The 24,138-nt window shown below is 47.3% G+C and overlaps 1 protein-coding gene across 3 annotated transcripts in view; it reads left to right on the top strand.

Moving 5' to 3' along the window:
• CNPY1 (canopy FGF signaling regulator 1) overlaps positions 1-24,138 on the top strand; it is a 133,961-nt gene that overhangs the window by 108,380 nt on the left and 1,443 nt on the right. For 2 of the 3 annotated variants that reach the window (XM_058660641.1, XM_004597518.3), the window contains 2 exons: positions 19,043-19,246; positions 21,033-21,129. In XM_058660641.1, the coding sequence (XP_058516624.1) occupies positions 19,043-19,246; positions 21,033-21,129 (301 nt within the window). Of the gene's footprint in view, positions 1-18,310; positions 18,510-19,042; positions 19,247-21,032; positions 21,130-24,138 lie in introns of those variants that run through there. The other variant, XM_058660642.1, reaches the window with a different exon arrangement.

The raw sequence follows: 24,138 nt of genomic DNA, 5'->3' as shown, positions 1-24,138 counted from the left end.
TGCATGACCTGCTGGCTTGTGTGATTAGTTTAATTTTGCTCACTAGATACACGCTGGGACGGAAGAAGTCCTCTAATTCAACGTAGTATCTAACAGTAGAGCCTCTTGCAAAATACAGGCCCTTTTTCATAGTTGAATATATTTGCAAGTATCCAGGACAGAAGGCAAAAGATTGTTATGAATTTTGGCAAGGATAAGTCCGATTTTTTTTTTCTTTCGAATGTGTCTAAGTAGAATGAGAGCCTATGAACAAATAGGGAGAAGCGTGAATGGTCAGTCACATACTTCACTATCTGGTGTCAGGAGAGGGTTTGTGTGCCCAGGAGTAAAGGGTGGCTTGCATTCAAGGACCAACAGGTGGTCCTGGCCTGAGGATGTCAGGGCACTGCGTGCAGGACTCCAGCTGGGCAAAATAGGTGGCGATCAAGGCAGGGCGCCCACTCGAGTGGACAGCAGAGAGCCTTGTGCCATGGGGGTTATGAAGCACACGTTGGTACCTTTGGAACCAAGTCCTAAGTGAGTGGTTCTCCACTAGGGTGGTTTCACTCCCCATGGGACACACACTGGCCTGGAGATACACTTGGTTTTCACAGCTGGTGTCAGAGGGGGGAGGGTGCTGATGGGATCAGTGGGTATAGGTCAGGGATGCTGTGCCACATCCCACAGCGCACAGGACACTGCCCGCCACACCATAGTGGTCCCCAAGGTTAACAACACTGAGCCTGGAGAAAACCTGATGTGCAGAAATCAGGCATTCCCTGCCCTAGAGTCCCAGTGTTTGGGGACAGTGGTGGCCGTCATCATGTCAAGAATGGCCCTGCTGCAGTTGTTCTTCTAGCTTGTCTTTGTAAACATTTGCTACCAGTGACAGACCTGCTTAGATTAGAGCTTGTTCGGATTGACGAGCACGTCACATCAGCAGGGTGTGGAGGGGAAGGCACGCGTAGGGGTACGGTGGCGTGGCACCCTCTGTTCAGTTGGATTCCCCTAAAGCTGCATCCTTCCAAAAGTTCAAAGTGTGACTTGGTCAGGAAACAGGCTCTTTGTGGATGCCACCAGTTAGGAGCAGGGCAGTGACCCAAAGGACCACACAGAGGAGAAGGCCAGGTAGAAGCAGAGATTGGTTCGATGAATCTATAAGCTGAGGCTTGTCCCCAAGCATGAGAAGCTGCAAGAGCTGAGGAAGAAATTCCCCTGGAGCCTGCCAGGGGAGCAGGGTCCTGCTGGTCCCTGGGTCACAGACCTCACATCTCCCACTCACAGAGTGAGTGCCTGTGGTTTTAAGCCACCGGCTTTGTGGCGCTTTGTGACAGAGCTCTGGGGCAGCATCTCAATGCTAGTCCTCCGGGAGGGTGACTGCTGAAGGAGCCAGTGCTGGTGAGTGGCTTGTGGGTGGTGGCCAGTCCCTGCCTCTGTGAGGCTCTCGGATGAGTGGCCACTGTGGCAAAGCCCTGTCATTCAGTTGCCACTCATCCGAGTTGCAACACCCAGAACATACATGATGTTGCTGGGAGTCATATAGACAGAAACTTCTTGTCTAATGAAAGAAGAAACTTTAAGATCAATGGGGTGTGTTCTTTAGGGAACCTGGATGTGGCAGGCTGCTTTTAGGAAGACAGGGCAATGTCACAGCCTTGTGCTTGGCTGTAGAGCAGCCTTAGCCATCACTGCCTGCAAAGGGTGAGGATTTAACTCACAGTTTTGAGGGCTGAGCTCGCTCTACCATCTCCCTTGTGGAGTTTGAGCCATCACCAAATGAACAAGCAGCTGCAAAAGGGCTGCCAAGGTGCCAGGAGCTCCTTTGCTTTGCTGATTTCTGCATGCTGTGACTTAATGTGGGACAGAGAAGGGGGAGTGAGTTGGAACAGAGAGAGCTACCTTGCCAGAGTTGTGCAAACCCAGCTGCCCAAGGGCCTAGTCTGGGCTCGGGACCTTGGGGGTAGAGCGCCCTCTGTGGCTAATAAGAGGAATTTAACACAGTGCATGGACACATCACAATAGACAAACGGGAGGCTTTAAAATTTATATTGAAAGGGGGTCTTATTCTCCTGTCCATTGCTTAAGTCAGTGAAAAAAAAAACCAACTAATTGGGCTCTTCGGGCCCTCCTTATGCCCTTTTTCCTGAACTTGTCTTAAACATCGGAGGTCAGGAGGCCTCTCCAGCTGTATCAAAATTATTCAAGTTTTAGCATTCCAAGGAGCTCTGCTTCCCCTCATGTGCGAAATTTAGGCTTCTGGATTATCCCTAATATTCTGGGAGTTCCTGGGCTGTATGAGTAAGATCCTTTGTCTAGCAAGGCTGCTGGTAAGTTGTACCAGTGCTTTAGGGACAGGGTTGGACCTCCAAGTGAAGGTGGTTACGGCCACACCGTTGGAGACATTGGGGTTCCTTGGGCTGCTGGGAAACCCCAGCCAACATGGGCCAGGCACCGTGATGGGCTCTGACTGATTTCTGTGTAACACTCAAAATGGAGAATGCTCACCTACCTAACGATTCCACTAAGATTTCATCATTAAGAATTCTAAATTTTCAAAGTGATAAATGATGATTTTTTTTCTTTAAAAAAATTATTTATTTGAAAGCCAGACTTACAAAAAAAATTTCTACCCATTGGTGTATTCCTCAAATGACCACAATGACCAGGGCTGGATGGGCTGGGGTCTTCACTTGATTCCCCCATTTCAATAGTAAGGACCCACATACTTGAGTCATCTTCCACTGCTTTACCTGGTGAATCTAGCAGGGAACTGGATGGGAAATGGAGCAGCCAAGACATGAACTAGCGCCCACATGGGAAACCAGAGTCTTAACCTACTGTGCCACAACACCAGCCCCTGACTAATCCATGATGATTTGAACTAGGGATGCTGTATCCACTGTTACAGAGTAAGTTAAATGGAAAACTCCAGAAAAGAGTTCTGGGAGAAGTATTTCAAAACACTTTGCCAAGGGGCTGGCACAATGGTACAGCAAGCTAACCCTCTGCCTGCAGTGCCAGCATCACATATGGGTGCCAATGTGTGCTTCAGGTGCTCCACTTCCAATCCAGATCCTTGCTTACGCCCTGGAAGGCAGCAGAAGCTGGCCCAGATCCTTGGGCCCCTGCATCCACACAGGAGATCTGGAAGAAACTCCCAGCTCCTGGCTTCAGATCGGCTTAGCTCTAACTGTTGCAGCCATCTGGAAAATGAACCAGCAGATAGATCTTTCTCTCTGTTCTTCTCTCTATAAATCTTCCTTTCCAGTACATCTTTATAAGCAAACATTGCAGAAAAAGATTTTTGTTGTTAGGACTTATAATTTGGAACAAACTAAAAAGATTGTCATTTCAAACATTGATGTTTGGCATCCATTTGTAATTTGGCAAGGTTTAACTTTTTGGCTCAGGTGGACTCAAATCATAAGGAATTATCTTAAAAGCCATTTTACAAATGCTGCAGTTTGGGAATTTGGCTGGTAATAATAAATTGAGCTTTTGAATACCTAAGTGTCTCCTCTCTGAATTCCTAATTAGGATAATTTTTTAATAGGCAGTTGTGTAATTTTGAAGTTTTCTGCCTCAAACATCAGAACTGGGAAAACTGATTTTTCACCTTTTAGTTTGTGCTCCTGCAACTGTTAAAGCTTCACTGTAGTTCCCTGTGTGTAGGACGAAGCATGGTGCAGCCTGCAGTTCCTGCTGTCCTCAGTTTCCCTGGGGGTCTTGGCACATTCCTGCTTCCCAGGAGCAGGAGCAGGAGCGCTGCTATAGTACAATCTTCCTCCTGCACCTGCTGAGGCAGTCAGCGGGCACAGCATCTCGGTCCCGGCTGTCCACACACACACATACACACACACACACTCACACACACACTCACACACAGAGAGACATTTGTGTAACTTTTTGTTTTTCTCATTGTATGTATTTCTTAAATTTTTTTTTTAAAGATTTTATTATTATTGCAAAGCCGAACATACAGAGAGGAGGAGAGACAGAGAGGAAGATCTTCCGACCGATGATTCATTCCCCAAGTGAGCCACAACGGGCCGGTGCACGCCAATCCGATGCCTGGAACCAGGAAACTCTTCCGGGTCTCCCACGCAGGTGCAGGGTCCCAATGCATTGGGCCGTCCTCGACTGCTTTCCCAGGCCACAAGCAGGGAGCTGGATGGGAAGTGGAGCTGCCGGAATTAGAACTGGCGCCCATATGGGATCCCGGGGCTTTCAAGGCGAGGACTTTAGCCGCTAGGCCACGCCGCCGGGTCCTAAAATTTTTTAAAAATAAGTGTTCTCGGGCCCGGCAGCGTGGCCTAGCAGCTAAAGTCCTCGCCTTGAATGCCCCGGGATCCCATATGGACGCCGGTTCTAATCCCGGCGGCACCATTTCCCATCCAGCTCCCTGTTTGTGGCCTGGGAGGGCAGTCGAGGATGGCCCGAAGCCTTGGGACCCTGCACCTACGTGGGAGACCAAGAAGAGGTTCCAGGTTCCCGGCTTCGGATCGGCACAACACCGGCTGTTGCACTCACTTGGGGAATGAATCACCGGATGGAAGATCTTCCTCTCTATCTGTCCTCCTCTCTGTATATCTGACTTTGTAATAAAATAAATAAATCTTAAAAAAATAACTAAATGTTTAAAAAAATCATCAAAATTAAAAAAAATAAAAAATATGTGTTCTTTATGTCACTTATTTATTTACTTTATTTGACAGGTAGAGAGAGAATGATATCTTCTAACCCCTCGTTCACTTTCCAAATGCCTACGATGGCCTGGGCTGAGCCGGCCTGAAGCCAGGTTTTCCACATGGTTGGCAAGGGCTCAGGAACCTTGAACCACCGCTTGCTAACTCCCAGGGTACACATTAGCAGGAACTTAGAACCAATGTGGCATAGCGGATAATACCACTGCCTGCAATGCCAGCATCCCATACAGGCACTAGTTCAAGTCTCAGCTAGTCCACTCCAAAACAGCAACCTGGGAAAGCAGTGGAGGGTAACTGAAGTGTTCGAGCTCCTGCTGGCTGTAGGAACCAAGAGGTTGCTCTAGGACAGCCTGGCCCAGACCCGGCCATTGTGGCCATTTGGGGAGTGAACCAGAGGATACAAGACCCACCTCCCTGTCTGTAACTCTACCTTTCAAATCAGTAAAATTAAATCTTAAGAAGGAAGGAAGGAAGGAAGGAAGGAAGGAAGGAAGGAAGGAAGGAAGGAAGGAAGGAAGGAAGGAAGGAAGGAAGGAAGGAAGGAAGGAAGGAAGGAAGGAAGGAAAGAAAGAAAGAAAGAAAGAGAAAGAAAGAAAGAAAGAGAACCAAGATTCAAAATCGCTTCTTGACACTCTCCCCCTCGTTTCTGCATGTCACCCTTGTGCAGGGCCCATGAAAATCTCTGCCTCATTCCAATTTTACAGTATATGTACTGCCAAAGTGAGTACTCCCCATCATTTTTAAATAATAATGAAGTCATGCCATTCAGTATATACATATTTCCTGAAGGATGTGAAAATGCTAAACAAGTTTAAATTCTGTCCTTACGTAATGAGTTGCAGCGTGCCCTTTAAAATTCACATGATGAAATCCTAACTCCTCATGGGGCTGCCTGGAGGAGGGGGCCTCTAAGGCAGTGATCCAAGGTCAAACAAGATGTTGTGCAGCCTGATCCAACAGACTGGTGGTGTCCTTAGAAGACAGGAAGAGACTGCAGAATGTGGGTGCTTGCTTGCTCGCGCTCTCTCTGCCGCATGTGGCTGTGGTGCGGAGGCCACAGTTGGCAAGACAGGAAGAGAGCGCTTGGGCATGCCTGGATCAAGGCACTCCAGCCTCCAGTTCGGTGAGAAAGTACATTTCTGTCGCCTAAGCTCCCAGTCTGTGGGATTTTGTTAAGACAACCCCAAGAGACTAAGACAAAGATAGTCACAGACATGCTCCAGGAAAATAGAGACCTCGCTTAGGAAGACAGAGAAGGAGCTGCTGGGACAGGAGTGCAGATGTCCCGTGGGATGCATTCCAGATCTGACTGTCTAGCTTCATCCCAGCTCCGCTTCCAAGTCTGGCTTCCTGCTAAGGCACACTCGGGGAGACAGACAGATGATGGCTCAAGCAACTGGGTCCCAAGGGACAGACTGGAGAACAGAGAAAAGTAAAGATGCTTGGGTCCCTGCCACCCATGTGCGAGACCGGGATTGTGTCCCGAGCTTCTGACTTCAAGCTGGCCCAGCCCAGGCTGCTCCACGTGTTTGGGGAGCAAGCCAGAGGAAGCAAGATTCTCTCTGCCTTTCCGATAAACAAATACATTGCTTTCCTTTTTTTTTTAAAGGCAAAACATTGCATTTAGCATTTGGGTATAAAGAATAATTGCCTCCAAGAGAACAAATAAAATAGATGCTTCAATACTCCTGAGCAGATAAAATTAACAAATGGCAGAGGATGTGAAATGATGGGAGAGAATAAAAGATTATAGTAGCTTAGCACAGAATTAAGGTTAATTAACAAAAAGCTGGTAATGGATGTGTTTCATTCCTGAAATACAATGTGACCGAGGACTGCAACAAGCCAACTGCTGTCCTAGGTGCTGCCGACCACCCTGGGGCCAGAAGAAGACAAATCCCATGTGCTGGCGCCCATATCCTGAGGGACCAGGAGGCTGCTCCCTGCCACACGAGGCCTCCGAGGCCCCCAGTCCGCAGTTCCTGGGCTAGCAGCTGGGATCCTTAAGGTCCAGGTCATTTCTAAACTCGGGCTTGTATTGTTCCCTGGGACTGAGACATGAAAAAGCTGCAAATAAGGTTCCACCAGAAACTTCCCTAGGAAGTCCCCAAGACCAAGGGGTTGACAGGGCTCTTCCAAGGGGTTGCCGGGAAAGTCTGTTGTGTGGCTTGTCACTGCAGTGCTAACCAGGGAGCCTGACATTTCACCTCTAGCATCACCCAACCACCTTCCCCCTGCCATCTCTGTCCACAAACCCTGGCGTAGCACGGATCGCCATGGAGTAGTACTCACCTCCACCCGTTGCACCTGCAAAGCCCCTTTTTTCCCAATAAGTGCACACCCATTGGTCCCACTGGTCAGGCCCTGAGCGCACCCTAGGGGACATAGCTCAGGCGGGGCAGGCACTGCAGCTGGGCAACTCCAGAGCCTCCTGCCTCGGATTCCGTGGGGCCGAGCAGGCTCCTCTTCCACTGAGCCTTCCCTGAGTTGCTCTCAGCTGACAGGGGCCAGGAACACCCACCCCGTTCAGCCTCTGTCTTCCCACAACCTCTTTGTGTTTGGCTGCTTGTTAAACAGCAAAAGGCTAGGGCTGCCTCGTGGGGCTGGCGCTCCCCACCCTCTCACACAGCCCCAGCAGCATAACCTCTTCCCCAGATCAATAATGAAGATGTTATGGGAAACGAACCCTAACCTTGACCTTTATGGCCCTTCCCGAAACATGGCTCCCTTCCCCCACCATTGCAGGTCCCCATCTGGACGCACAGCTGAATAGCATTCATCCTTTGTCTCTGATCTTCGAGTCAGTTTCCAGGGACATGAGACTATTTTCATCTAGACTGGTTCTGACCACTTGGCAACAGTGATTTTGCAAGCCTGGTTTGGGGGCTGCCCAAAAGTTTAAATATATAATGCCTCTAACCTCAGATTCTATAATTCTGTCACACTCCAAACAAGCTATTAAAACTGTCTGGCATAGCTTATCCTCAATAAATCCCTTGCTGTGTTGATTCTGCTGAATAAGAATTGTTTGGGTCCACAAATCAGGTAGAGAGTGGAGGACAATAGGGGTTCATTTAGAGGATTGCCATTGTTTCCTCTCCCTTAGGACTAAAGGAGCTGGGAGTGACAGTGGGTACCAGGCAACCAACATAAAGGGCACCCGGAGTTAAGCAGCCTGGTTGTTGCCAAGTAGCTCTTTCCATAACACGTACAGTGGGAAGTGGTGTCGAGTTCCATGATTTTTCTAGGACCCGTGATTTTGGGGCACCTGCTGTGTGCCAGACAGGAGGAGTGTGCCATAGGAGCAGTCCAACCTCCCCCACCACCCCCCGAGGTATCTGGCACCGTCCATGAAGACAGGTATGAGGGCATGTGGTCTTCTGGCCCTGCCACTCATAAAAGGGCTTTGGATTCAAAATGAATTGTTTCGTCTTCTGGCTTCAGGCTATAATTTGCTTGGTGATCTTGGGCAAGTGACCGCCTCTCCTGGAGGCTGTTTCCTCCCACCCCACCCCCCCATAAGTAGAGTCGGGATGCTGATCTAGTGGGAAGAACTGGAATAGAATGGAGACTCCTTGCAGAACCACTAGGTAGCGCAATCGTGCATGAATCTGGGGTCAGGAAGGCCCAGCAGGCCATTTCATCTGGGAGGGATCTCTGGCAGAAGGAGGCGAGCCAAGCCAAGAGGAAATGAAGTCATGGGCATTGGCTGTGTCAATCACAGAGCCTGTTGTGCAAGGTTAAGGGTAAAGGCGTAGCCTGGAGCATCTGTGTTACATCCTAGAGGCTGGCTCCCTGCATCATCATGTTACTGGAGCTCTCTGTTTCCTGGCCTAGGACACAAGATAAGGATACTCATCTCTCCAGGGTATAGGGAGAGCTGGACCATGTAACTTGTGCAAAGTTCCTCTCCTAAGGTATGTCCCAGGAGCGTTCAGTCAACACCAAGAGAATGCACAGAGCCTGGGAAGCAGCAGATCGCCTTGCTGTCGGGGCAATGTGGCCCATGTGGAAAACGACAGGTGCACCCTCTGGTCCAGAGAAGATGATACAGCAAGGGCAGGAACCATTGGCAATCCCACACAGAGCTAAATCAGGATGACATCACCCTGGGGTGTGATCACACCGGAGCATAGGGTGGGAACTACAGCTGTGTGATCACCTGGATCCAGAGGCAGGAGGGAGTCTCCTGTCCCTACCATCCCACTCATCATGGACAAGACTTGTGGGTGCCAAAACTGGAATTCCATGTAATTGTCTTCTGTCATGAAACAGTGTTCATATGCTCTTTTGCTGACCTTTTACAAGTAGGAAAACCTCTCCTAGTTCTCAGGCTCTAGAGCAGCAAGTGGCCCCCATGGAACCCTCCACAGAATTGTTTCCAGTGGGGACTTCAGGCCCGGCTACCATCCTGGAAAGGTGGGATTTTTGTCTGCAACTGTGTTCTCATGTCCAGCATGATACCTAGCACACAGCAGATGCTCAGGAAACTGAACAAGTGATGGAAATTCAGTGCGTGGAGGCACGGCTTGTCCTCGACCCTCCCTTTTAGGTGAGAATCTTTGTCCACCATTTGTCGGTCCCCCATCTGGGAAGACACCTGGCTCTGGCCACTAGAATATTCCACTCGGTTTTGGTTCTCTCCGCTCTCTAGCACAGAGCTCCCTTGCAGAGCTCAGTAAATGTGCTAAGCCTGCACAATGAGAATCCCCAACATCCCTGGAAGGCTTGCCCCTTCAGCGCAGATCTGAGATTTCTCTTCAGGAGCTTCGGGTCTGGGAATGAACCAACAGAGACATCATTTTTCTCCAAATCACGTAATATTAAGAAAGAAGAGATTTAGTGTTTTCTTTTAGGATGATTAATTTTTGAATAGTACAAGAATGCTGTTGTGTAAATGAAACAAGATTGTCTGCTAGCTACTTAAAAATACACCAGTAGGGGGCTGGGCACGGTGGCCTAGCGGCTGAAGTCCTCTCCTTGAACGCCCCGGGATCCCATATGGACTCCGGTTCTAATCCTAGCAGCTCCACTTCCTGTCCAGCTCCCTGCTTGTGGCCTGGGAAAGCAGTCCAGGACTCCCCAAAGCCTTGGGACCCTGCATGTGCATGGGAGACCTGGAAGAGGTTCCAGGTTCCTGGCTTAGGATTGGCTGAGCTCTGGCCATGGCGCTCACTTGGGGAGTGAATCATCGGACAGAAGATCTTCTCTGTCCCTCCTCCTCTCTGTATACCTGCCTTTCCAATTAAAATAAATGTCTTTTAAAAAATACATCAGTGGGGACCCCAGTGGTAGTGGATGATATGGTGGACTAAAGAGAGAGGACCCAGAGGTGCTAAGAAATGCCCAGATCCCCACATGGTCCCCACGGCATGACGTCACAGTCCTTATCCTCCCTCAGTGTGCTGCAGGCAGAGAGTGAAAGGGCTCAGTTGCCAAGGAATCCCAACACACGGGCTACCATTGTGGTGGTTGCCACTCTTCAGAGAATCTCTTTAGTGGGTTGTCTAGCCACTAAAGCATTTCTGTTGTGAGGTGCTTTAGCGCTTATCTTGTAGATGTCTCCTTGTTAGCTGAGAGCGTTTTTAAAATATTTTTATTTCATTTTTTCATTTTATGATACAATTCCATAGGCTTTGTGACTTCCCTTACCCCTTCTCCAAATTCCCTCTCCCACTGAGAGTGGTTTTACATCTTTCTGGAAACCCAAGAAACACACAGCAATGGTGGGCATCTCCACTGAGCCCACATTTGAGAGCACATCCTAAGGAAAGAATCAGCAGGGGAAAGAACCTCATTGGAGAATTATCGTCATTTAAATGATGTTGGCATCACCCGCCTGTCCCCAAGTCAAGGAACTATTAGGTGAGCTGGCTACAACCTCCCCCGGGTCGGGCTCTGTGCACAGGGAGACCCTGCGACAGTAGGACAATGTCTGGAAGCAAGTGATCAAGAAAGTAAAACACCAACTCAGGCTTTCTTCCTCCTCCTGTTCCTCTTCTCCACCACCCTCCGCATCTTCGGCTGAATCACCACTGCTCAGCCCTTCCTGCACACATCCCCTGTGGTGGAGAGTCCCTCCCAAGCTCTCAAGAGAAGCCAGAGCTGCAGGCCCAAAGCATGCACTCTGTTCAGGAACCAGAGGCTCACGTGCAGCTGTTGGATTCTGAGAAGACAGGAAGGGAAGCCAGCGACCGACTGGCAGAGTCCCCAGAGCTAACATGCCAAGGCACGTTGACACAGAGCTGACCCGTTCGTCTTAGAACTCTGACATGAGTCTCTCCCTCTCACCATCTGTAGCGAGGGCACAAAAATCACTCCATGCTCCTTCAATTCCTGCCACTTTGGAGCCAGTGCCATGACATAGCAGCCTAAGTTGCCATCTGCAGAGCCAGCATCCCATGTGGGCACTGATTCAAGTCCGAGCTGCTACACTCATAATGCAGCTCCCTGTTTATCACCTGGGAAAGCAGAGGGGGAAGATGCAAGTCCTTGCACCTCTGCTCCCGCATGGGAGAGTGGGAAGAAACTCCTGGCTTCTAGCTTTGCATTGGCTCAGCTCTGGTCATGGCAGCCTTCTCCTCTCTCTGCAACTTTGCCTTTAAGATAAAAACAAGTACATCTTTTAAAAAAAAAAAAAATTTGTGGGGCCCGGAGGCGTGGCCTAGCAGCTAAAGTCCTCCTCTTGAAAGCCCCGGGATCCCATATGGGCGCCGGTTCTAATCCCGGCAGCTCCACTTCCCATCCAGCTCCCTGCTTGTGGCCTGGGAAAGCAGAAGAGGACGGCCCAATGCATTGGGACCCTGCACCCGCGTGGGAGACCCGGAAGAGGTTCCAGGTTCCTGGCATCGGATCAGAGCATCGGCCCGTTGCGGCTCACTTGGGGAGTGAATCATCGGACGGAAGATCTTCCTCTCTGTCTCTCCTCCTCTGTGTATATCTGGCTGTAATAAAATGAATAAATCTTTTTTAAAAATTGTGTCATTTTAAAGATGAGAAAATAATAACATTTCACCTGTTTAGCATACCAAATATTTTGCAAGACTTCTGTGACTTGACCAGAGACACCAGACTAACAGTAATTATCGCCCAGCAGAGGATGCTGCAGGACGAGGCCAGCGACTGTTGCAGTTCACAGCTGGTTGATGGGTGAAGCCCCAGTGGAACCGGGGTGTTTGGGCAGATCCCGAGACCAAAGCTCCACACCCCATCAGGTTGCCGCGAGGGTCCAGGTGATTCTACAGATGTGCCTGGTGTACAGGCTGGGTGGGCATTCTGTCATGTTCATGGAGTTGGGGTTAACATCTGTGCAAATGTCAGAGTCTCCAGCAGCCCGTGGCCATTTGTCTATGTTATCTTAAGATTTATGTTTAAATTGTGTTTGAAAGTTGGAGTTACAGAGAGGAGATACGGGGAAAGACTCCATCTATTGATTCACTCCCCAAATGGCAGCAATGGCTGCAACTGAACCAGTCTGAAGCCAGGAGTCCCAAGGCTTTGGGCTGTCCTCAACTGCTCTCCCAAGCCACTGGAAGCTGGATGGGAAGTAGAATAGTTCCTATGGGCTCTCCCCTCTCAATGCCTCAATCTTCCCACCTGGCGTGGGGTTACCATGGCGTGTGCAGGCTGTATTGCTGTGGGAAGTGGGAATGTAAAAAGACAGCCATGTAGCAGGGATGCTCCTAGACGAGGGATTGTGCCTGTTGGCCTTCCGGGCAAGCCCCTGGACACTTGGGTTCTGTGTCTCTCGAAGCTAGTGTTCTAGATGACAAAAGATGGATCCAAAAACATTTGACAAAGTGTCACAAACAAAAAAAACCCCACTCTTCTAACAAATGCTTCAGCAGTATTCCACTACTGCTTGCAAAGTCTGGGATCCTCCAGGTAAATGGAATTCTTTGCATATGCCTCCCTCCCACTGGAGTGGGTTGGAATTTCGAGCCGCCACGGGGAACACCCAGTTTCAGTGGATGGTCAGTCAGCAGGTGGTTCCCTGGCATCCTGCACGTGGCGTGAGTCCTCTTTGTTCCAAGAAGCTTTGAGTGAAAAGGGCGGAGCTAATGATTAAAGAGTATGTGTGTTTCAGCCCCCTGGGGAGTAAACCAGTTGGCAGATCTCTGTCTCTCTGGCTCTCTCTCATTCTGACTTTCAAATAGATAAATAAATCTTAAGAAAAAAAGAGGCCTGTCCCCAGTGCAGGATGCCCCTGCCTTTCAGCAGTCTTAGTTCTGAACCCCGTTCCCTAAGCGCTCTTCAGTGGGCTCTTCCTGCCTGGACAAAAAGCCAGGGATTCCAGCCAGGCACCCAACTGCACAGCAGTTCGCTGTCCCCACATCCCCTGGGCACAGGGGGCCGAGGGGGAGGGGTCACACATGCTACTGCACTCTTGCCGGCCTGCAACACAACCCGAGGTGTGCAAGGTGGGGCAGGCTCTCCCTTCTCTGGGAAGCAGATTTACAGAGAGACACAGAGAATAATCTTCCGTCTGTTGGGTCACTCCCCAAGTGGCTGCAATGGCCAGAGCTGAGCTGATCCAAAGCCAGAAGCTGGTGCAGGGTCCCAAAGCTTTGGGCCATCCATGGACGCTTCCTCAGGTCCCAGACAGGGAGCTGGATGGGAAGTGGAGCAGCTGGGACATACACCCATGCCCATATGGGATCCCATTGCTTGCAAGGTGAGGATTTAGTCACTAGGCCATCATGCCAAGTTCATGGCACACTTTCTCAGAATTTCTTTTTAGGGGACCAGCTTGTGGCACTGCAGGTTAAGCCATTGCTTGTGATGCTGGTATCCCATGTCACAGGACCAGTTCCAGACCCAGCTGTAATGCTTCCATCCCATTCAGTTTCAGAAGGCAGTGAAAGATGGCCTAATTACCCATGCCGCTGCCACCTGTAAGGAAGACCCGGGTAGGGGAGCTCATGGCTCCGGCTTCTGTCTGGTCCTGCTTTCATTGTTTGTGTCTGTTTGGAGAGTGAACCAAGATCTTTTTCTACTTTTCAAATAAGTAAATGAATATTTTAAAAAATATTTTAAAATTTTTATTTAGAAGTTAATCTTTTTAAAAAATAATTTTTATTTTTACTCACACGGAAGAGTCCTGTGTTGGAGTCGAGTTGGAGAAGTGTGTGGGTCTGAAGTGTAAGGGCCGTTCAGTTGCTGAACCAGCGAACACTTCCACATTGCACTGTTGATGCTGCGGCACTGCCGTCTCTGCTCTGTTAGGCACACTCCACTTTGCTTCTTGCTTGGAAAGTCCTTGTGAGCTAAGCCAGCTAGAGGGTAAACCCCAGAAACACAACAGGAATTAAACACATCAATTACCCTGCTTAGGTGATTATGAAAAATACCTGTTTATTCAGGGGCCGGCACTGTGTTGTAGTAGGCTAAACCTCCACCTGTGGCATCAGTATCGCATATGGTTCAAGTCCTGACTGCCCCGCTCCCAATCCAGCTCCCTGGTTATGGCCTGAGAAAGCTGCAGAGAATGGTTCAAGTCCTTGGGCCCTTGCACCCACATGGTAGACCTGGTAGAAGCTGCTGGCTCCTGGCTTCAACTCAGCTCAGCTCTCCATGGTTGTTATGGTCATTTGGGCCCAGGCTAGGAACCCAGAGCTCCATCCTGGTTCTAGCTGTGAATGGTAGCAGCCATCAGCTGCTGCCTCCCAGGGTGTTTGACAAGGAGTAACATTGGACGTGGAGTGGGCAGGTCTCAAACTAGCCATCTGATATAAAAAGCAGGAGTCTTCAACATCGCTGTGCTACAACAGAGACTGAAGAAATATGGAATGCTTCTGTGTGAACATAGTTACACTTCTTTTCATTTTGCCTAAGATGTTTGAAAATCAAAATTAAAATGTTTAACAAATAAATACTTTAAAATGAATATTTTTAAAAATGAGGAATCAAATTGCACTACTGATTTAGTATTTACTAGTAAGAGAAAGGCATAACTAAGTTTAGGAGAAAGTTGAGTTAAATGAACCTGTTCTAAAAATTATGAATGTTGATTAAAGAGCATTCTTTTCCTGGCTTGTCACTGTTACATTGTAAATATGCTCCTGGATAAAAGTGTCACTGGATTGTTGGGAAAAATGGTCTCCCCAAATCAAATTATTCTTACTTTATTGCAAATCTTTTTCATGACTGAGCATATATGTTATCGATGCATTTTCTCCCAAGATTTTGTGGGTAGCACAAATCCACCTGCTCAAATAGAATTTGCAGTGACTACAAACACTAGTATGAATCCTATCACATGGTGACTCATATTGGATTTCTAAATAAAGGCTCTTAAGATCTCTCTTGCTGGTTGAGTATAGAAGCAATTCATTTTCCTGACAGACAGAACCCTGGAAATGTATCAATTTTCATTATTCCTTATCAAAATGAGCTCCTTTAGATTTCTAATTATATTATCTCATAAAACTAAATAGTACTATTTGCATATTATATGAAGAAGTGTCGTACAACAAACTCATAGCAGCCAATTAACATAAAAGCTAATTATATATCTCATCAGCTTTCCAAGAGTTTCTGAATTCACTCCTCCTCTATCGTAGCCTAGAGCAAACGTACTTTGGATTTTCCCTTCTAAATATTGACTTGTAACTACCGTCAGCAGTGATTGCAATTTTCATGGATGGAAAGTTCACGGCTGCACTAGATGCAATATTTGCCATAACGCCCTTAAAGTTTCTACATTAGATTGCTACAAAGAAACTCTTTGCAGCAATGTGAAATCAATTTTCGGTCATTGAACAGTCCGTAGGCCAGCTTCCTAGCCGAAGGACACTTGCAAATAACAGCAGAGAAGAGTGGAATGTCTTGGAGACTGCCAGGCTGTGATGGCAGACAGATCCTCTGTTGCGACAGCTCCACATCCAATTGTGCACTGCGCCATAATTGTATTCTTGCCTGATTGTGATCTCTATCAAGCAAGAAATTAATACAAGATTAACAAAGACACAGTAATGAACAAGAGCGGGAAGCATCCTATAATTGACTGTTATTAAAGTCTTGTCATAGTTGTCTATCATAAACTGCTTAGCCCCAGTTTTCCACAGAAGCCAGAGGCTAGAACTTTTGCTACTTTTTCCCATTCTTCAGGCGTGGGCTATGAGGAACCCATTTTCCCCCTTCCATTTCCCACCCAACATGATTTGAGGAAGCCTAGCAGTACGTAAAGCGCCATTACACATCCCACCCAAAAGCCAGAGATGTGGGCAGGGTCGAAAACTGGGCCAAAATTGGCACTTCCTTTGACTGGATGGAAGGATGGTGGATCACTGTTGTGTTTCCGGCTTGCACCCAGTGAGTCCAGGCGCAGAAGCGATGGCAGATAAGAATCCTGTGTGCCAGTGTGTTGGTTTCCTCTTCATGACGCCATGATGGGTCTTTTTCATTCATATTTGAATGAGGTTGGTGTCTCTGAGACAGTTCTAGGGAGGCAGGGGCAACATTGCTGAAAGACGACAATAGGCGTTTGATTACATACTACTTAAAAGTTAGAAAGACTTAGTTTGATTCCACCTGTCCTAATATGTAATATGCTCTTAAAACACTTTTTTTTGTGTGGGGAGAGGAGAACGCTCAATCATTCTAGCAACAATCTTTAAATTTCCTGAATGGAAAGTTCAGCTTAGTGGAACCATTCTAAACTCTGTCCACACACATTTTCATAGACGGACAAAGTGCTGAGCTGCGTAGGAATCTTGTTCTCAAGTATTTTCTCAAAAACCCTAATGCTTTTATATACTAAGATCAAAATATTTCAAAAAACCTATAAAAGATACTCTGCTGGTTTCCCGCAGGGTCATCCTTTCCTCGTTTCAGGCGACGCTGCACCACTGTGACTTCTGAGCTCTCGGACACCAAACATGTTCTCCTTGCAACACATCTTTATGCCAATGCACCAGCTAATTATGTCCAACTGCCCTTCACAGACTTAGAAAAATGACAAAAAATCACCCGGTGATCCCTCACTCTAACACGCTTGCGTTGAAATAGGCATTTTTCTGCCGGATTTAAACATACCACATTCTGTTTTGAAAGCACAGTTGATAGCTGGAAAGTTTTCATGGGGCGGTGTGCAGCGGACTGTTTAAGAACTCTCAGGAAGTAACCCAATGGCTCACCAAACTTAAGTTGTGGTTGTGCATAGGTTCACATCACGGTTTTGCTCCAAACTGACACATACCCAGCAATTTTTACACACAGTTCAGAACTTAGGTCAATCTTAGCAGTGACTTTCTGGAGTGGCTTCTCCTGAAGAAATGCCTGGTGCAGGAGGTGGTGGTTAACTTTTAGAAGCACTCTTCCTGGGGGCCAGCCCCAGCGCTTGGCAGGTCACAGTTCCCATCGCTTCCTCCACTTTCAATCCCCCCCAAGCAGGGAATTTGCTTACTTTTCTGCTGGAAGAAGGGGAGAAGGACAGAGGGAGGAGTATTTTTTTTTTTTTGGATGCTCATTTTTAAATGAAAGAGTCCACTCTGTGTTTTTAAGTTAAAACATTGCTTGTTGACATTCAGAGACGATGAAATACTTTCCATTGATCAGATAAAGGAATATACTTGAAACATAGGTTTCACAGAAAACACCCCCAACCACTCCATCATGATCTGCCTGGATTCACAGTCATTGAAGAGCTTACTTCTGCATCTTACAACTTCTCCCCCCTAGTGATTGATAAATGTTTGATCCTTAGTTTCCGCTGGTTCATTAGGCAAATTTTCCATTTTGTTAACCTAAGTATTCTTTGTTACAATTTTCCATGCTTGAAAGGCGTAAACAGAGAGCAACTTGTATTTGCAACCTGCGCTCTGAGCCACTGAGAACGCAGTTTATGGCTGCTGGCATTGTAGAAGAAATTAAAGACTTCATGAGTTGTTAAAACACACTTGGTATTTCTGTGAATGAATGTGGCAATTTATAGTTCAATGACTATCTTCAGGTTTGAATGCAGGACCTTGCAAAGAGTTGCAGATCAAATTCAAGCAAGTTTGCCTATCACTCTAAGTGTGCACTGGGTAGGTGCAGTTGGGTACTTAGTGACTTTCTCTTACTCTATCCTGTTGGCTGTGTCTGTTTAAAAATTTTTTCTTGTATCAAAGTCGATCCTTTCCTGAAACTGGGGGGTGATGGTGGTGACGTTGAGATGATTTATAATGCGACCTAGATTAAAACACACACACACACACACACACACACACACACACACACACACACACACACACACACAAACCCACCACCAACACACCCTGCGCTTTTATGTTAATGTCGGCGCTCCGGAGGATCGGATTTGCGGCCAGATGGCGGTGAAGCGCGGAGACCCTTTGTGCGCCCCGAGCGCGCCTGTGAATGTAGCCCGGTCGTTGGCACCGGAAGGGTTCATACTGCGACTGAAAGGGGACAATGGAAGCTGGATATATCAACACCGCCGAAATCGAGTTCATTTGTGATTCAGCCCCTTTCACTGTGGTTGTCATGCAAACTTCCTGCTTTGATCAGTAGAGGGTGGAAAGGGGAAAAGCCCGCAAAGGCCGCGGGGCTGCGGCGCGGTCCGGGCGCCCTTGGCGGCTCCACGCCCCCTTCCGGAAGGAGCCGCGGGGACGCAGCCTTCTGCACCTTGACCTGTCTAGACAGCGCAGAAAGTTTTTGTCTCTGTTACCAAGGGTGCGGGGCGCTCTTTGACCCGCGCCCGGAGCGAAGGTGGTGGCCAGAGCGTCCTGCTGAATCTCTGAGGAATTCCGGAGGGAGAGGGGCGCACGGGGACGCGCACCAGCTGTTCCCAAAGGAGAGCTGCACCGAAGCCGCCTGGGAGAAGTGCCAGCCCATCACCCCTTTTCCACTTCAGCCCGGGGCAGCTGGCAGCAACGGGAGGAGACGATAGAAGAGCAAAACTTTTGCCTCTTCAAACTTCTCCCCTAAATGAAGGAGAGTCAGTCTCTCCCTCTCTCTCTCTCTCTCTCTTTCTCTCTCTCTCTCCCTCTCTCTCTCTTTCTCTCTCTCTCTCTCCCTCCCTCTCTCTCTCTTTCTCTCTCTCTCTCTCCCTCCCCCTCCCCCATTCTAACACTCTTTTTCGGTACCTTATCTGCGAGCTCAGTCGCTTCCGAATGATACACAGAGATGCAGTTTCAGGTTTGAATGTACGCTTTTTTTTTTTCTTTCTCCGTATGGGAGAAACTTCGGGAACCAGAATGTATCCCCTTTCATTTCTGTCCATCACACGCTTACATTAACGTCGGCATCAGCCAGGACGGTGTGCGATCCCGTGTGTGTTCCTTGACCGGCTCAGGAACAGTAGCAGGGACACGCGGACACGCAGACAGGTTGCCTCCCCGTGTCTCCCTCCCCAGATCCCGCTCGTACAGTCCGAGGCGTTCCTCGTGGACCTCCTGGATCAAGTGTGTGAGCGAATGAACGACTACAAGCTGGAGGAGGACCCCGTGACCAGGGCGAAAACTTTCAAGAGATACGCCCCGAGGAAAGGAGACAAAGTGTACAAAGACTTTAAAAAGTTCTACTTTTATTCGGATGCCTACAGACCATTGAAATTCGCGGTAAGCTTTCTTCGCAAAGATTGTGAGCCTGGAGGGTGTTGTGGGCTTTTTGTTGTTGTTGTTATGGTTTTGTTACGATTGGTTTTTGGTTGTTGGCTGCTCGTGTCTCCTTGCTGAGTTCCAGGACATGGATAAAATGGCATCTGCTGTCTTTTCCTAGTGCTATACAGGGTTAACCCTGCACAGTAGTTGGGTGCCTTTTCAGCCTCCCGAGTACTGCGCCATTTCCTGGTGACCAGTGAAGGGATTGAGCGGTATGTTATGGAAAGGGCTGTTCACAAGGGCTGGTGACCCAAAAGCGGTTTGCATGCAGTTTTGTTTTGTCTTTCGCCATTTTCCACATCAGGAGCCAGGCGCTGTGGTTTCCAGACTCAACTCCAACTTGAGATGAAGGGCATTTTCAAACACATAGAGCCAAGTGATGGCGAGAGAATGACAGTCTGCTTCCCCGCACCTCTAAGGCTTCACGGAAGAGAGAATTCCCCACCTGGGTTAATTCAAGTATTCTAGCACAAACTTAGTTAAACAAAGGCTTAGGTGTGATAGTTTGCTAAACGCCAAGGTACTCCCTCGCGCCCCCCCCCCCACAAGTGTTTATTTTGCATGAAAGCTGACCTCTGGTTTGCTAGAACGTGCCTGGCAAAATATATTGCAACGTATTTCACTTAAGGCTGTTGAATCAGATAAAATGATGGGCAGGCCTACTTTAAAAAAAGAAATGCATTATGTTTGTACTTTGACCGAAATGTCAGGCCTGCTGGAACTCTGAACCAAGGGATTTAGCTGACTTTTGAAGATTTCATTTTAATTGGAAAGTAAGGGCAGTCACTGAGGGTTGGAAAGTGCCATGAAGTGGGGCTGGTCATGAGTGAGTGTACGTGTGTTTTGCAGGTTTTCAAGACACACATTCAGAGTAGTTTCAATATCACAAAGTGCCATTTGTAATCAGGAGACCACATCGCTTCTCGGCCTTTTGGCTAAGATCAAGTGTAATCATTAGGTGTTCCCTTCTTGACCTGAGAAAACAATGAGCTTCAGGGCGTGCTGAGTGCCCCCCCCCCCCGCCCCCAGAACTGCCCAGAGTGGCCGGACCACTCCTTGAGCAAGGAACGCACTCGAGTTAGAAGTGAAGATTTTCAGGCAGAACAGTTCAGGCTCTCTCTTCTTTGAGGTTCCGACTTCTTCAACTCCCCCCCGCCCCATCCCCCCAAACAAAGTGAAATTTTGGTTGGGCCTCTAATTGGGATGAAAAGAAATTTGCCGAAACCCCCGTTCCTGCAAGATCTTCACAGTGAAGTTAGAAATGTATTTGTTTGCATTGCTGAGGACTTAATTGTTTTCACACTTTGAAACCACAAAAAGGATTATTATGTTAAATCCCAGGGAAAGCGCTTTAACCATTTCGAGGAAATGGTTCTTTAAAATGTTGAAAAGCATATGAAACCGAGAGTTCTTCAGCTGCTTAGGCAAGACACTCATTTCTTCTATGATTTACATTCCAGTTGGAGCAAGAGGAACAAAAGCTTAAAGCCAGTTCCTTCCTCCTCCTATCTTTCCCTCAGTGAAGTCCCAGGAAAATGATGCAATTAACATTCTGGGAAGAGGGTTAATCCAAGGCGGGGGCGGGGGGGGGAGCGGTGTCTGCAATGCACAGCGCCAAGAAAAACAGACCACCTTGGTTCGGTGATGTGGTATTTTTAGCTGACAAAATGTTGCTAAGTCCCTCCTAACAAGGTGGCCTGCAAGCCTCTATCCACCCACATGTGTTGTTATTATGTTTCTGCAGTGTGAAACTATAATAGAAGAGTATGAAGATGAAATATTCGCACTTATCGCCCAGGAGGCACACTCTCTGGCTGACAAGCTGTGCGGTGAAAAGTCAGGTAGTGTGTCTGATGTAACATGTGCTCCCTCCCTCGCTCGCGCGCTCTCTCTCTCTCTCAGCCTCGCAGCACCTAGTTGGCAGCCGGGAGCCTCTCCACAGCTGGCTCTGACGCAGGCTGCTGCTGTCTCCACTGAATCCCAAACAAGACGCTCTCCGGTCCCAAACAGATCCCCAGAAACCACAGGCGTCCATGGCTTTCCCTCCTCGCACTTCCCTTCCCCAGTGTTACTCCAATGCACTGCCTTTCCAGCCGCGCAAGGCCCCATCTGGCTCAGAGTTGAATGAATCCAAAGTACTTAAAATACGAACAAAAACTTTAGAGGTTGGGATCTCCTATCATGACCCCCCCAAAAAAAACAGAATCTCTTCAGAGCAACAGGTAGGGTTTTTGTTTTGTAAGACAATTTCTGGAAGATTTTTCTTGTTATTGTGGAGGTGGGACTTGCTGCAGATGTTTTCAGGTCTCTTTGCTCAGATCATCTATTTCTTAAAAAACAAAAACAAAAAACAATGCCTTCTGGCTCGCATGGGTGAGAAATAAGACTTGCTTTGTACCCTTCAGCATAGGTCCAGAGACTCAGGCACTGATTCCCAGGTACCATAAGCTAGGCAAGGAGGGCAGAATTCTGCTTGTTGGAGACTAACTTAAAACCACCAGCCCTGGTCCTCCCACACAAACAGCCACCTTCCAGGAGCATCCTTTTCATATCTAAGTGATGATACAGGCTGTGGCAGCACTGTGCCACCTTTGGAGTGTTCTTTGGGAAGAGAACAAACGGAGAGATGTGAAGGCCATGATTTTAGGCTTTGAGAAAGCCAGTGGGGGATTTGAAAGCCACGTGGAAGCTTGAGCCATTGGGCCTTTAGCAGTTGTATAGAACAAGATCTCAGGCAGCCAGCAGCACAAGCTACATCCTGCTCATTGCCACTGGGTCCACAGGGGGAAACTCGTTGTAGTTTGTAGGCGCAGCCCTCAAAAGGGACCAAGCAGGAGAGCGCAAATCCCCCAAGACTAGAGCTGTCGTAGTCTTCCTTGCTTTGAGTCCTTGAGGAGGTTTTCTGTTCAAAATCTGTGTTTAATGGTGGTTTCCAGGAGGCAGAGAAATTACAGTGCTATTCAGATGTTTGAGGGCTTTCCCCCCTTTGATAGTGGACATATAACATGGGAAGGTAAGAAATTCACATAGCTGCAACTTTCTAAAGAAAGCGGTTATTTTTTAAAGTTTTTCAAACAATTCAGAGCCATATATATATGCCTTAATAATGTAAGCCAAAAAAATGTGAAACAGTATTTGAAATATTTGTTTTCCTATTTTTTTTTCCCTTATGGGGCATTTGTATGTGTCATAGGCAGCTATGGGAGCATTCATTCGAATGTTCTGGAAAAATTTGGTTCTACCAGCTGTATATCATAGTGATCACTGTCAAATTCCAGGGAAAAACTTTGCCCCCAAGTTCAGCCATTTGCCTTAAATTCAGTAATAGGAACTGCCTCTCCTGAGTCCTTCTGCAGATTTAAAGTTAGAGATAAAATTTTGCCTTTGGAAAAATACAGATTTAAAGCGTATATCTAAGGTGGGCGCAGCATTGCTAGTACACAATGACATGTGATTGCATAGTTCTGAATTAATGTTTGATTAAAAATAAAAAAACTAAGCAAGTACTGATGCCGTACACAGCACGATCAGGAGTGGAATGTTCCTCAGAAATGTGAACTGTCCCGTGGCTGCTTGGTGGGCAGTGGGGCCAGTTGTTTCATGCTGTGTTTCTTCAAGAAACATTTTTTGGATGGTATTCTCAGCCACTCTTGACTTAAATGAGAATTCATTCTAAAAAGATACTAGATCCCTCTCCTCCAGCACCCACTGTTGAAGAAAATCTGCTTCATGATCCAAGCAGAGAGTTCAGTGTTTAAGCTTTGCCAGAAGAAGCTAAGCAGCACATTAGTGGTTTGAACAAAACTGAACAATCCCAGTGAGTGCTTGCAGCAAACAGAACACAGGGTAGCACACGGGGGTGGTTTCGCACAACTGTGTAAAAGATGAGACGTGGGTATCACAGAAAAAAAAACCCGGATGCATTCAAACATGATCTCAAATACAAAAGCAGGAAGTTTTCTACCAGACCGTGACAGCTGTACTCTGTTTCATGAAGCAAGCACTGGATCTTGTTCTGTTTTATACAGCAGCAATACTGTATAACATGATCTCTATAATTTAGCTGATCATTTAGAGATATGACGTCGTACACGTGAGATTGTGAAACAGCAGAAACTACTATGTACTGAGTGTATACTGAGTGCAAAACAGTCTACGGAGAACTATTGAAGTCTTCACGTATCGCTTTAAGGGAAATAAATGGTTATTTAGAAAATAATTTTTGGTTTTGGTAGAACCAGAGATTTGATTGGCGGTTTAGCTTCTGTCCAGGTTTCATATAGGTTTTGTGCATTTATGAATGTGACTTTTTCTGTCAAATGCTTTTGACTTTATTTATAACAATTACATATGAGTAGATGAGGACACAGTCTTCAAAAATATTAAGCTTCCAATATTCACACACAAAAATAATGGAAATAGCTAAGAAAACCATGCGTCAAATTTAAGATGACTGTGTTTGGATTTGAAAACAACACGTCAGTGATATTTTCATAGCATAATATGTCATCTTTATGGTGAGTGGAAAAAGCCTCAATTGTAGGATTGCAGATGGATTTGCGGGTGCCCCTAAAATTTTATTCAGTGGTTAGAATGAAAGTAGCCAGATATATTCTGTTTGTGGAGTGTGAGACAAGAGTCTCAGAAGATAATTCTTCATATGCTCTTTTTTTGGAGGGGGGGCAAAACCATAAAAGTAAGTTCATTAGATTTTCCTGGTGGAATATGTTGTGTTATATAACCTAGATTTTTCCAGATTGTTCTTTTGATTTCTTGGCAGTCCAAATGGCCAAAATTTTAATACGATGTCAGATCATGAGTAAGCAGAATATGTATACCACTCAAGGTGG

The sequence above is a fragment of the Ochotona princeps genome, chromosome 2, assembly GCF_030435755.1.
Source record: "Ochotona princeps isolate mOchPri1 chromosome 2, mOchPri1.hap1, whole genome shotgun sequence".
Lineage (NCBI taxonomy): Eukaryota > Metazoa > Chordata > Mammalia > Lagomorpha > Ochotonidae > Ochotona > Ochotona princeps.
This window is presented reverse-complemented; position numbering and strand designations above follow the sequence as displayed.